The 15,472-nt window shown below is 34.8% G+C and overlaps 1 protein-coding gene across 1 annotated transcript in view; it reads left to right on the top strand.

The window, feature by feature from the left end:
* The window catches only part of TTC29 (tetratricopeptide repeat domain 29), a 231,702-nt gene that overhangs the window by 149,006 nt on the left and 67,224 nt on the right, over positions 1-15,472 (top strand). The window contains exon 7 of the mRNA XM_074821508.1: positions 2,510-2,595. Coding sequence (XP_074677609.1) covers positions 2,510-2,595 — 86 coding nt within the window. The remainder of the gene's footprint in view (positions 1-2,509; positions 2,596-15,472) is intronic.

The following is a 15,472-nucleotide window of genomic DNA, read 5'->3' as shown; positions in this document are numbered from 1 at the left end:
AATGACAAAATAATTGAAAATATTTTCCAAATTTTTAAATAAGTTTTGCCACAAATAAATGTATGACTATACAGGTAGATAGTATACTGCAGCAATCTATAGAAAATATATAAAGTGTATTCAGTGAAGCCAAGGCAAGTTCCTAAAAAGAAATATCTCTATTAGACCCCAGCAGATACTCTTGGAAAAAATTAATAAGCTTTCAGGCATCGAAGCCAGTGTGAGCTTTACCATTTATTATTTTTAAAAATGCCAGCAAATTCTTTCTATTTCAGTTTTTTTATTATATTGTCTTTGATTACATTAATTCTAAAGAACCAAAATTTCTCATCTTGCCTTATCTCATGAAGAATATTTTAAAACACCATTTGAAATCTAAATGCTTTTATGTGGTAATTTTTGTGGAATAAACCAAACAGGACTTTGGGGGCAAGAATCCAATACTTTCCATTCCAAATGTTTAATTTGTGAGGGTATATGATTGTATTTTGCTAATTTTTTCTTTTAATTAAACTACTAAATAACCTATTTTGGTTTTATCTGCAATTTACATTAGCAGATCTGTTTTGTGAGTTGCCTGTTTAGATCTTTTCTCTTGGAAGTATGTACCCAAATATTGAGAACGCCAATAGTTAATCAGCTGAAGAAGGACATGTGTACCCAAAAACTTCAACTTTTCCAGCTGCATCTGTTGATCAAATACAAGCTTTTAGCTTTTTCTACAGCTGTTGGCTATAATACATGCTTAAGTCACAGCTACAGTAAAACTGCTGCTACTGATATTTACTGTAGTAACTAGAAGTTACCAGTAACTGCTGATGAAGTTTCCCATCAACTTCTTCCTATTGCTAGTGAAAACTGCTGGAAATGAAGATTGTCCAAATGGATCTGATGCCTTTCCAAAACTTACTTTGACCAGGCAGAAGTTCCAGTGCCCTTTCTTCAAATCAATCACTTTCATAGCTGGGACATGTAGTAAATACTCCTACGCACAGTATACTTGCCACTGTTCTCCTTAAATTAAGCTTTAGAAGCTCCCTTCAGACAAGCTCTCCAGTCCCCATTCCAGAACCATAGCCTCTATCTGTGAAGCCCATATTTAACAATTTCGTTAAACCCATACTGGCTCTGACTGCCATCTGTAATATCAATTCTGTCCTTCTGGACCATCATCTATGTTTATGCATTTTACGAATTAGGATTAGATATTACCCACTTCCGATTCAGCCTGTTTTTAAGTGAGGAAGGAAGTTTTTTATATCCCCAGAAACTTTTCACTTATTATTACTCTGTGAAACTGTATTTCTGTATCCTTTTGCCTCATTAAGCCTTTTAAGAGATATTGAATATTGGAAAAGACCATCAGGTTTTTGAGTTACAGGCTTTTCATAATTTTATGTAACTTATTAAATGCTATAGATAGAGGATTACTATGGCCTCAGCAATTATAACATTCAGGTAGTTTCAGAACTAGATGTAGGTTTCTGTGTGTTTGGACATAAAGAATTTATTAGCCTGACAATTTTAAGTAGATAGTCTCCCTTTTCATTGCAATTTGTGCATTTTGCAAAATATCTTGACACGTAGTTATGCTTCAGGCTGATTTTCCACTCTGTTGTGTTTGATGGATATTGAGCAACAGAAAGATTGGATTTTTGGCTATTTTTAATATAATGTTTAATATAATTACATCTACAAATTTTTTTATGGATACTCATGGTCTGGAGGGAAATTTTTGGAATGTAGTGTGAAATAGTAAACATTTATATAATTAATTTATATAAATGTCAGTATTGAATGGATGATTTTCTATTGAGGGAGCTGTATAAAAAGACCAGCGAGCCTTGTTTGTTAGATCAGTATTAGCGAAATAAAACCTGTCATGGAAGAGTGTGCTACACCCCAGTTAGCAACTGCCTGTGCAGAATTTTCTGTGACTACTGCTTGCAAGTATAAGTTATCCCTTTTTAAAGCTATTCTAGCTTACAGTAGCTTGCAAAATAGCCATGAAAATAAGAAATATGAACCTGGTCTACTGATAGTTCTCTTGGTGTTTCACTAAAATCCACATTATCAAAGTGTATGGGTCAATATATTTTCTGCTTATATATTAGGGTGTATTATATATTTGTAGGTACTTTTATATATGAACAGAAAGAGAGAGGCTACTATGATTTTTCTAATGTGAAGACACTGTGAGTAATATTAAACAATTCATGGTAGAGAACATTACAGCCTATTAAATTGATTGTACTGCATTACTTACTGGAAGATATTTTCTCTGACTTTGCTGAACTTTCTTGTTGAACTTTGTTTAAATCCATAGCCTCTATTTGTAATTGTCACTATATATTTTTGGAAAGACATAAAAGGCAAGGGTAAGGAGAAGGAAAAACTTACTACAGCATTTAAACATCTATATGCTATTCAAGAACCTGCAAGAACTGTCTGTACTAATGTAATTTTGTTCAGATTACACTGGTAACTGTAACTTCAATCCTTTCTTCAGGAGGTGATAAGATGATGGAAGGAGAAGCTACATATTACTTAAGTTTAGCGTATCATTTTGCTGGAGAGCAACAGACAGCATTATCAGTAAGTTATTTTAAAGTTACTTTAGTTTTCTCAATGCCTTTCTCTGTCTCTCTTGGCATCTTAGGCATTTTGGAGAGTGGAAAAGACTTGAAGAGACTTGGCTCATGAACCTTTTATAACTGTGTCTAGTTCTGTAGACAGGGATCCATGTGGCTTAAGCAATTATGATTCCAATAAATTCCAGAACTGATGGGGTCCAGGGTTCCGTGCTTGGATCTGTAGAAATAATATAAATTGACAATTCAGGTTATATGTGACTAGCTTTCCTTTGCCTGTATTCATACATATATGAAACAGTTTTTATTTAGTCAGGTTTTTGTATAAAATACTAGTTTTGCAAACTAGTTTGATACAGCATATTTGTGAGCAACAATTAAAAATATATCAATTCACATGTTGAGCTTTTCAGAACATCAGGAATTTAGAAGAAATATGAATTGCTTTTGGTATGAAAAGCTATAATGCTGATGCAATCCCTTCTGTTGATACTTGAATTCAAGCTCATCTTCTCATGTTTCCCTTGAGCCTCCCATACGTAATAACTGTAAGACAACGATAATTCTACATGTGGAATTCTAGTCTGGAAGGAGAATTCCTCTAGTTCATCATAGGTCAGTGTGAGAGGAAAAATAAGCAGCAACTTCATTTGTCTGTGCCAGTCATCAGAGAAGTCACAGTCCTCCATGATCTTCTTAAAAATGTTGTATGGAAAATTAATTTGTTTGAATATTTTACCCATGATTATTGTGATTAATCAGCTGGATAATTACTATTTCTATTTCTGTTTGTTCCTTTAACTGCAGAATGACTCAGTATTTTATTAATGAACATGTTTTATAGGGATCATTCTTTGTGGTTATTTGTTGTGGTGATTTATTTTTTTCAGAAATAGACCAGTAGAAGTCACAGAATGAATTCAGCATGGGTTTCAATATTGCTTACTTGGCTTCTGCAGAGTAGGAGGGGTTCTAGATTTCTGTCTTGAAATATCTTCTTACATGCTTTTAATGATTTGTGAGATGATTTTTCCGAGGGTTATTGACCATCTTTATGCATAATTCTTCAGTGCTGATAGGCCTATCTTCTGTATAAATCAACTGAATGCTGTAAAGTAGCAGCCTGTTCTCACATCAGTTGCAGTCCAAGTCTGTAGTTGAATATGAACATATTTCAAAATTTAAAAGCTACGTATAATTTTATAAAATTATATCTAATAGTTGCAGCAGCAATGAGAAGAGGATATTTAATCTCTTCCAAGAATACAGTATGACAGATTAGACTAGAATTTTTTGTACTGAAGTTTATCTGCATCATTTTTTGACTTACAAGTGGGACAGCATTCTCACCTGATCAACTTTTCTGTTGGGTTTCTGAGAGTCACAATAAACTGTGTAAATGATAAAGAGCAGCAAGATAAACAGATGTGCTAAATAAAGAAGCTTGCATGCCTATTTGATCTCTCCATCACAGGAGAAATTAATTAATGAACAAGACTGCACAGTCTCCATGATACACAAAGGATCAAACTACCCTTGAAAGTGTCAAAAATACTAGATGTCCTGGCATTGTTTCCTCAGGATCCATTTTGCTTACATTTTATAGCTACTCCTTTCCCTTCATTGCTCCCCCATGTCTCCTGCCAAAAAGTTACAGCAATCATTTGGAAGTTCCATTTCTTTCTGTCATGTGCAGAATGATTATCTTTTTAAGGAAGATTCTGAAACCTTGAATTTTGTAATGTACTACTATTAATTCAAAATATTTATATAATAAGTTGTCTTATTGTTTTTAGTTTTACAAAAACACCTGAGAGGTAAGGAAAGCAATATGCATTTTTGTTAAAAGGGAAAGAAAGTCTCTGTAGTACAAAAGAAAAATTATACATTATGTTAAGAGTATAAAATGTTATTTTAACAGTAATTAAAATACCGGTACTTTTCAGTGTGAATAATATAATATAGTGGCATTTCCTAATATAATTTCTGATAATATTACATAAGAAACGTGTGAAGTACCTTCTTTCAGAAAATATAGTGTGTGTTACGGAACTAAGAAAAGGGGGTCAAATTTTAGTTCCTTTTGTCCTTAACAGTAATCAATATAGACAGCAGAAAAATATCAGTGGTTGACAGTACTGTTGAGCGCAAGTTGTCTTCACTCTCCAATTAGAAATCATTGCCTAAAATTTACCCTTCTGTTCTCAGTTTAATGGTCTCTGTATCCAAGGGGAGCTCAGATGCTTACGGAGATGAAATCATTGCATCCTGTTCCCAGAGGACTACTGGTTATCATTACACATAACATGCAGACAATACTGCTAGGAGCCAGTTTGCCTCATGGTAATATGTAGTTCATCACCAGCTTCTGTAGCATGCTAAAGAGGTCTTGCCACACAGCTTGGGACTATTCGGATGTAGGCTCAGGGGTCTCAGCAGTTATTTTCCTGCTTTGCATCAGTTTTCATCTTCTTTATCCTTTTGTGCTGTGGTCCACCTCAGGCAGTCTCCTTCTAGGGGAATCTGAAAGGAGCAGCTGTTACAGATACCATTTCCTCCAATTGTTGCCACTTGGTTCCTTTTGCTATTCAGTGTGCTACTCCCTCCCCCAACATGCACACACAGTACCATGCATATAAACTTGTTTCTCTTTCATTCATGTCTTCTAGCAGAGTGAAGAAGCATATGTTCAAAATATTCATTATCTGATGCAGTAATTAAAGGTTGAGATGATTAAGCCGCAGACTATTATATCAAAAATATGCAGTCACTTTGTATCAAATGGGCTAGTTTTGTTGCAGAAGGTTTTTTTATTTGCTAGGCACTTGGTGTATAACCTAACATAATCTGTATAAATTAATTTTATTTGATATATATGATTGATTTCCACATACCTACTCAGATGTGAAAACGTTAAGTGTGTGCAAGTTTAAAAGCCTGAGAACTAATTATGTTCAATAACAGTGTGGTATGTTCATAATATTTTTCATACCATCTGGTTTATAATCAAGCCTAACAGCTTTTCCGCAAAATATGACACAAAATATTAATAGTTCACATTATATAGATTTTATCTTAAACATTACAGATTTTTGTCAGGGAGAGTTCTCCATCTAGGCTAATTTTAACGTAAAAATTACTGTTTACTTGGTTTTCTTCAGACTTCTGTAACAAGCTAAGTATTAAGTGAAACACTTCTGTGTCAGTAGAAATCTCGCATAAGGTATTGTAATCTAATGCTTGATGTGGGGATTTTTTTTTTAAAACTGGGCTTTTAAGAATGCTTCAAAGAGTTGGGCATCAAGGGTTTTTTCTCTTTCAATTAGAGTTGCATCCCAAATAATCAGGAAAATTCCAGTCCTCATCCCTGGTCTGAGAATTAATTTTTTGTTAAGTATTCCTTTACTTTGGCTATTGAATCCTGTGTTTCAGATATGTTACATATTTAAATAATAGAGGCAGTGTTCATGAGTACTGAGACTTATGCCAAAATAAATGTGGTAATTTATGACATAATGCTACATGCATGAATTGTCAGAATTACAATATACAAGCCACAGGCACAAAATTATCAAGAAAATTTATGGACTTACAAAGATATCTTCACATTCAAAATGACCCTATTAAAGTAATCAGAAGTGATTTATGACCATAAAGTTAATTTCTGAAAAAGTCTCTGTCAAAACAACTGAAAATTTTGTCTCAACTCATGCAGCTAGAGAGAATATAAGTAAATTTATCTGGGATGCAGATATTCTGACATTAGTATGCACGATATATCTTATCTAATTATATCCATTATATCTAACTATAGAGATTACACCTGTATGTATGTATGAATTTGGTGAATCAACTTAGCAAGTAAAAGAACCCAAAAGGTAGACTGAATGTTATCCTCTTTTCCCCCAAACATTGTGAAAGATAGTTGAGAAGAATGAGCATCATTCCTCTGAGATTTATTCTAGTACTTTGCTAGAAGGCTGAACTTCAAGGCACTTTTCTGTCAATGGTGTCTGAGTAGACCACTGAGTTTAGGTTTAAGCTTTCATTACTGTTACTACAAAAAGAAACACTTGAATGGAGACTTGCAAAACACATCAAAAGATACTATTCAATGGAAATTATTTCAAACTTCCTTCTTTTAAATCAGCCAGATTGTCCTTTATTCATCTATAAGTGATATTTAGCCATTAGTAATGAAGTGTAACATTTTCAACTTAGCAAATGGCATCATGTCCTTGAAAAAACACTTTAGCATACCAGTTTAAGAAAAGGTCTCATCATTCCTAGAGGCTTCACTTTTATTAAAGTGATTTTTAAATTTTTCTTAAAACCGTACTCATATAGAAATTTTGTATTTTTCATATCTGAGGAATAAAAAAACAGACAAAACTCTGAGTCATCTTTGAAGGTAGGCACTTCTGATTGATCTTGACACTGACAATGGATTATGTACAGAGAAAGGTTTTCTTCTTGAAGGTCTGGAATTAGTGAGCCAATTCTGAAACTGATTAAATTTCATGTTTCTTGAAGGTCCCATTGCTGCTAGGCATTGGTGAAGATAATACAAACAAAATTATGTGAGAACAGTTAGTACTGATAGTGAACTTTGTCCTGACAAAATATACTTACTTGAATACTGATGGAGTTAAGAAATCAGAAATTATTTGTGTTGCGAATCTTAAAGACGACCTGAAACTTCAGGAAAGAGGTGGATGTCTGATCATTCAATTAATTTCTTGTTGTTAATTTAGCACTTAATTCTTAAAGTGAAAGGAAGATCTAACTTTTTGTTTGGATATGAAAGTTAACAGTCTCTTAGCAGAGAAAGGATTTATTCTGTTGGTTTAATTTAGATAGTAATTTTCCTATCTTAGACAGTTTCTTGAAAACCTGAAAAAAAACCAGGGAAAATGTTCTGAGTAGCCCTGAGATGTAATGAGTTTTCCTTCAGTAATTTTCTCTATACCACACAGATTTGCACCTTAGTGATATGGTGTCTACTACAATTGCCTTAGAACAGGGCATCATTTTCCTTTTCAGTCTGTGGTTCAAACTGCATTTTGCTTGGTTAATGGCATCAGAATAACTCCCCTCAGTTACCTGGATTTTTGTCAAGATAAATGTACCACAAGAATACACTTTGTAAGAAAACACTCTTAAATGCAGTGCTGCTGCAAACTTACAGTAGTCAAGTTATACAAAACTCATAGAGCATGAGAAACAAAAAGTATTAAATACGTACAAAAAATCTATTACTCGATGACAAGTAACTCAGATTATCAGATTTCCATGCTTTCCCATAGAAATAATGAAAAATGCACTAGTAACTTGTTGATATCAGCCTTACTCTTCAGGAGTCCCATGTTCCATAAGACTGGCTACCAAAACACCATAAATGGGTGGACTTTCATACATTACAATTTAAAATTTAATCATTCATACATCCCCAAAAAGCAAGACAACTGCAGTGAGCTGCAGATTTGACTGCATGTTCCATTAGATAAATCTATAGCACCTTTTCAGAATTTTAGGGCTATCTGACCACTGGTGTTCTCAGGAATCTGAATACAAGTTGGTGACAAAAAGTTTAAAACCCCAATTTTGGGCGCTATGCATGGAGGACATTGTTTTGTTTGCATGCTTGTACTTAATTCCCAAACAGTATGAAAGTTGCTGGGTTTATGTATGTTTATAAGGTTTATGTAGTCTTATTTAAAATATATATATTAAACATCCTGAATTTAAAAGTCATGCCATTTAACATATCAAATGTGGTTTCCCAAACTTCAAACTCTATTCTTTTGTACAATTTTGGCTTGGGATACCTATGACAAAATTACAAGTTTTATTATTACCTTATACACACATGCACTTGCACACACACAAACTGTCTGTAAAGTTTGCAAAAGAACTGGAGGGGGCTGCAGTGCAACATTAATAAGAATATTTACATGCTTCTGCATTAATAATAACAATAGATATCCTAAGATCAAGAAAGTTCTTTGTATGACTCTAAATCATTGCCTTGAAATTGTTGCTAGCTGTTATGTTTGAACTTAGAAGCAGTAAATTGTCCCTTACTGGAGGTTTGCTTAGCTCTAATATTTTGAAACATTGAGGACAAAGCCATAAAAACTCCTTCAACTGCCCTGCAAGAGAATAAAAATATCTTTGCATCTATTTTGCACCAAGGTGTGGAGTGCAGAGCAGTTGGCAATCATGGAGCCTTCACTCTGGTCCTACCTTTTTGATGTAGCTAATAGGATGGAACAATCTCTGCTATTGTCTACATATTCTCTGCTACATATGGCCAGAGGGGATGACTCTTCCTTATGCTTTCCCAGGCAAGGTAGGAGCCAGGCTGTGACCACAGCTATACAGTGTCTGTTTTATGGGATATAAGGTTACAATTAGTCCACCTGCCCTGACCGAGGTTTCTAAAACTCTAATTAACTGTCTTCTGTCAGTTGAAAGATGTGATTTAGGCAGATATTTTCTACTTACTGTATTGAAACATTTTTTTTAGAGTAGCTAATAAAAAAAAAAGAAAAAAAAAAGTATATTTTATTTTTAAATTACTGCTGATATAGAAGTTTCCACTCGTTTCATTCCCACAGGCTAGGAACAAAAAAGACAAAGCAGTACAACTGTATGTTATAGAGGTTATTTACTTTATGCACTTTAGACTATATTGGGTTTCTAGCTTAGGTGTGCTAAACCTTGGAACTTAAATGCTGTATCTAATTGAGGGAAAGAGATAGCTACAGCATGTCTAAATTTGTAGCTTATATAATCTGAGAAACAATAGCGTGAAAGATCGTAAGAACTGTCAGTGCTATGTCCATTAGTGAAACTGCACATATTATACCCAGGGCTGTAGCAAGTGGCTGAAAAACTGTATAAGAAATTTTCTAACTCTGTTAGATAATATACTTACAGAAGTCAGACTTTTTATGTGTTTTGAGAAATGAAACATTTGTACCCACACTCTACAAACTCGGGAATTTCAGTACTTAAATGCAAATATATTCATAATCTGGGAGGTTTTGTTTTCCTTTGTATAGTTTAGTTCAAATGAACAGGCTTTAAAAAAAATTCTATAAAGTAAGGCTTTTAAAATTAGATTGGTTTCTCAAATTGGTGTAGTTCAAGCTACAGCAATTTACTTATTAAATACGTGTTTAAATTTCAATTTGGTTATTCCCATTGACTTCAAGGGGACAACTCACATATTCAGGTGTAAGCAAATGCTTAATAACTTTGCTTGATCAGAACCATTGATGGCTAGATTGGAGAATAGGAGGTCTTGATTCAGACATCAGATCTTCAGGAATTTAAAATTTATCCTTTGATAGATAAATAACCTGAGAAGTTAAAACACTGAAGCGTGCCAGTATAAAACTAGAGCTTGCTGCTTCATTGCTAGAAGCAATTTGTTTTGCTGTTTTGCTTTCAGCTTATGTATTATTTCAGAGCTGATCAAAAGAATTGGTAGCAAAGTATGAAATAAATTGTACTTCTAAATAAATCGATTTAACATTCCTTGGTGCTTTAAGTGATTTTAGTAATATTAATATTTAAAATATTTCTGTCTGAAATCTTTTTATGACTACATATAGCAATAATGGCCACCATTTCATTCTGCTGTTTTTCATATTAGAATACTACATAGTAAACATTGTAAAAATACTATCTTTTAGCACTGAAATGGATGCAAAAGATTTCAAGTGTCTATTTGCATGTAAATGACTCAAGTTTTATCAGTCAATAAAAACAGTCTATTAATCCTTTTACTACATTTCTTACATGGGTTAAAACGTAACGAATATGAGGTTTTCAGCTGAATGAGAACTTTTCCTTAACTTCCGTATAGGTATGCAGGGAAGTAATGGTTTTTAACTGACTTAAATTTTCTGTATGTCTTCCTAGTTTATCTCTGCAGAGATTTTTTTCCATTGTGTTATGCAAATTTAAGGGTTTACTTGTTTGCTTTTAGCTAAGAAAACTTTGTGTAATTAAAAATATCTGTTCATGGGTGGACTAAAGATATTAATAAGCATGAAGCAGAATATTTATAGGTGCTTTGTCTAAGAAGTAATGGGCATTAAAGCATGCACATGCATATAGTAGGAAATTAATGTCTTAGGAGGCTACAGCAATCTGACAGCCAGGTACATTCACGTAGACACAGCAGTGTGATAAAAGCAGTCCAGACATCTGGATCACAGTGCTGCTATACAAAAGCATTTCGGAACAATTCACGTTATTGCACTTACCCAAATTTCCAGTCTTGTCCACCCCTTTCTCCTTGTTTCTTTCTCCGCCTCTGCCTTTGTCTTTTATGTACTTGCAGAATCTCATTTTTCCTTTACAAGTCACCTCCATCTGCTTATGTGTCAGAGTGGCCCTCATGCCACACATCACATTGAGGAATTCTCAAGATGAAGGGCTGTATTCACATTGCTACTTCTGTCTCAGCACTGTTTCATGCTTGTCACTGCTCAGCACTCAGCGCCACACTGCCTTGTTTTGTCAATAACCATTTATTTGTTGCTGGAATAGTAGCAACCATTACATCTGACCTCCCTGTTTCATCAATTATGGATAGATTATTGGATGTGAACATCTGCAAAAGCTTGCTGTTGAACTTACCTCCTGGCTGGGATTAGATAAAGTATTAAACTGTTGTTTATTGTCAGGCCAAAACTCTACTGGGAAGCCAGGGAATTCCAAGACTAGCAGACTCCCATCAGCAAGCACCAAAAATTGTTTAGTATTGCCACCGTTTCCCATAAGATCGTAGCCATTTATTATTTACACTTATTACTAGTTGTTATAACATACTTGATAAAAGCTCTTGGCAGGCACAGTGTTTCCAGCTATTGTCACATCTGTCAGGATGGAAAGGATACATAAACTGTTTTTTCCTCTTATATTGCTGTTAAAGGGTAACAGATGAAGCTTCTTCACTCCAGACTGTTAAGCCATGCTTTATTTTGAAGAAATATGTCAACAATGGCTGGTTTGGAAAACATTACATTCCCGTACTAAATGAAGATTGCAACAACCTTTACTAGAGTAATGTCTGTTGCAGTGAAGATTTCAAATTGTACAATAATAACAAACTAAAATACCTGGGTTTGACTTTTGCATAGGTTTTTGCTCTGAAGGACCTGGATTTTTTTTTTCATAATTTATTTTCATAAAACCCTTTAATGAGGTATAATAAATAACAAAATGATGACTGCATTCCTAAAAATTTGTAGGTGTAGGAATCAGAATTAATATAACTGTTAGTGGCACATAAGGCCAGAATTAAGAACAATAATACAGAAGTTAATACAGAAAAAATAAGAAGAATGGGAACAAAAGTTAACATTTGTTCAATCATCTGTACATTTCATCTCTTTTAAGTTTCCTGTGCAACAAAATGAAGCATACAGGGTGAACTCCTGACCTCATTGAAGCCAACAGAAATTTGAAGTGACTCTGGGGAAAGGAAGTTTTTCAATTAGTTTCTTGTATTTACATATCATCAGTTCAGAATCAAAGCAAAATATTCGTACTCTGAATATTATGCAAAGCATATAAGTAAGACTTGATACAGGCAAAGAACCCTAGGTCTTATCTTAATAGGTTGTTAAGGAATGAGTGAAATGTTTGTCTTCCCTTCTCTAATCCTTCAGACAGATACAGTCACGAGTAACCTGAATCATGTATTGCCGTGCAGGTTTATAGAGCATCAAGGAAAACATTGCACTTGATAGCCAAGTATAACAGGGGAGGGAAGAGCGTGGACTGGGTGGACCAATTACCCCTCAGGGAGAGTGTCAACCAAGCAACATGTCAGTGATAGCCATGTCCTAGGAAGAGCATGTGGAAGGTCTTGAACAAGGGTGCTCCCCTTTGATGTTTGACTTGGCCAGACTTCTGGGTGAATTCTCCTACATCCCTCCCCTTCCCCCTCTCCCTGATCCCCTTGCTCCAAGATGCTTATGCTATATTATCCAAATATCCACAGGAATAGCAGTTCAGGAGCAGACTAGATGGCCAATTCCAGACAAATTCTTTCTGTCTCTGTAGGAACAGTGACAAAGTTTGTACATTTCTGGGTTTATTTTTTTTCCATTTATTTGTGAAAACAGTGTAGTCCAGTGTAATTGGATGTGGCTACAGATGAGGAGTTAGCATTCACGTTTACGGAATTTAAGTTAATGAATTTCAGTTGTGGAAAAAGAAAGAGAACTAATACTTCTGGCAAATCAGGAACTACTCCCTCTTTCCTCAGCATGGCACCCAGTTTCAGTATCCCTTAACTGTGAGCATGCAGACAGAATGTTGTACTGCTTCTACCCTGGATGCTCACTATGTCTGAATACATTTAGCATTTAACAAGGCGTGGCCTGCCATTCAGTTGATATTGGTGTATTATTTTCCTGGGATCAATGAGCTCTGCTCATTGTAATCAATACATTACATGAACAATACAATTTTCTTACTGCTGTTCAACATCTCTCACCCTGTGTTTTGGCCAAAATAAGAAGACATCTGGGTTTGTATTGTGAAACTCTTTTTTGACCTTACTCAGGATGGCCACAGACATGTAACCACTCAAATTTTGGTAATGAAGACTGCACTTTTTAGTCATTTTTAAATATGCATTTCTTGGGAAGCTATGGGAGAGAGTTCACTGAACTGCAAAATCCCTATGCATACTACTGTCTCTTATTTTCACTGGACTGTATGGAAGTGATTCTTTAGTGACTGTCAGAGCTATGTGGTTTTTTCTGAAAGTATTTAAGAGGCACTAAGTGGTACGAGGCCTGTAGTCTCACTCAATTGCATTGTCTGTCTACCAATACCTATTGTTTGCTCCAGAAAAATCTCATCAGATGCTGCTAGCCAGGCTGGGCCTTAGCCTGTTACTGCAGCACCTGTCAGAAATCATTAGCTAGTGATCTCTTTGACTAATGTTCCAGTTGATTATCTGATTCATGTTTGAGATCTGTAAATGAGGCAGAAGCATCTTTACTGCTCACCAGCTGTGAAATGGCTAAACACAGCTAGATTTTCGGAAATCAAAATAAATGTATTTCCAATAAAGTTTGACAACAATATCAAGTGCAAAGCTGAGAGCAGAACTATGGTTTTGTGTTTTTTAAAGTCACAGTATTATAAATCAATATTATTCCATTGTGGTTTTGTCAGAGTAACGTATTCTACCAAAATAATGAAATACTGCTAGTAGCATTAATCTTGTGTTGAGTTGGATAGAGGTTCTTTATTCAACATACATTCATACCTTTGATTTTTACTCTTTTGTCCATTATCCCCAGATGTATCAATGTTTAACACAGCCTATGTCCTTTTGTTTGAGTGCTCAGCGTATGCCAATGAGGTGTGTGCATGTTTTTATGTACATATAAAAGAAGTACAGGTGTGACAACAATAAAAAATAAACGGTGGGATTTTGGGGAGGGGGAGTCTTGGGGGAGGAGCTGGTGTATCTGTTTTATATTAATGGAATAACCCCAGGAGGGTCACACTGACATAATGCTGAGATAACTGAGAAACAAATCCGGGCCTGAGATCTGACTAATATTTTTCTTGGCAAAGGAGGTAAACATGAAATTCACCACTATCTAGAGAATTAGCTCAAGAGCTATACCACAAATAGGCTCTAGTTTGAGGATTTAAGCAGAGCTTTTTACTTTGCTTTAGTCTTACACTGCAACTAATTGTAGCCACAATAGACTTACAGAGACCCAGGAAGAGAGTTTATTTTGTAAATAGATGCTCCCACAGTAGCTATCCTTCTTCCAGATGCAGCTGCATCCAGCTTTTAGTGCTAATCAAGAAAACAAGGGAATTTGTACAATGCATCCTGATTTTTTTATTTCTATTTTGGATCCATAAAAACTACTTTTTTTTTTTCCCTGCATACACCAAAGTAATAGTGGATGGCATGTGGGATGGTTGTCTGTAATGTGAAAGACAAGATTGAAGTCTTCACCCTGCCACCTTCCCACATCCTGCAAGAATGACTGAAACTCACTGTTCATTTCTGTATTAGACTTTGATTTTCATTTTATTTATTTTTTTAACCAGTGTTTCCACTGCGGACCCACAGAAGTAGGAAGTTTGAGACAGTCAGTGTGGTCGGTCCCGTAGATCCAAAAACTAATTCATGACTGGAATCAGTACAGTTTTTATAATTTTTATTTAGTTAAACTTACCTTACAGTTTCTTTTTAGAGGTAGAAAGAACTGTACATTATTCTAATCTGTTCAACTGCATATACAATGATCTTTTTCCACTCGTTGCTAGGAGTATCAAACTCTCTTTGAAACAGTATGGAAATCTTATAATGGAGCCTAGCATGATCAGGATAAATCTATTGCAACAGCTTCCTTCCTCAGAACAATTTGTACATAGCAAATAAAAAAAAAACCCACCACCCCACACCAAAACAAAAAAACCAAAACCTAAAAAACCCCAACCACAACAACAAAAAACAAGACATATTGCCCCTTCAGTAACTCTAAATCTCTGAAAACTTTGTCTTGAGTTTTGAGAAGAAAATTCAGCCAGATTCATATAATACCCAAACCCACTCTTTTTAAGGTACATTTCCAGTATAGATTCTTATGTAGTCTCATTCAATATCTCTTTACACAATGTTATATATTTTTATTTGCATTTCCTTAATATGAAGAAAATGACCAAGCTGACAATTTAAAGCACAATATTTACCATAGAACACTGAAGAAGCACGTTACCTTAATAAGAAGACTTCTGTTGTCTAAAACAATTTTTCCATCTTTTTTGTTTGTGTAATGACAGCTATGTTCTCTAAGACCACAAATGCAGCAAAACTG

This window comes from Strix aluco, chromosome 4, assembly GCF_031877795.1.
Source record: "Strix aluco isolate bStrAlu1 chromosome 4, bStrAlu1.hap1, whole genome shotgun sequence".
Taxonomy (NCBI): Eukaryota; Metazoa; Chordata; class Aves; order Strigiformes; family Strigidae; genus Strix; species Strix aluco.
The sequence above is the reverse complement of the archived record's forward strand: the minus strand, read 5'-3'. Positions and strand labels throughout refer to the sequence as shown.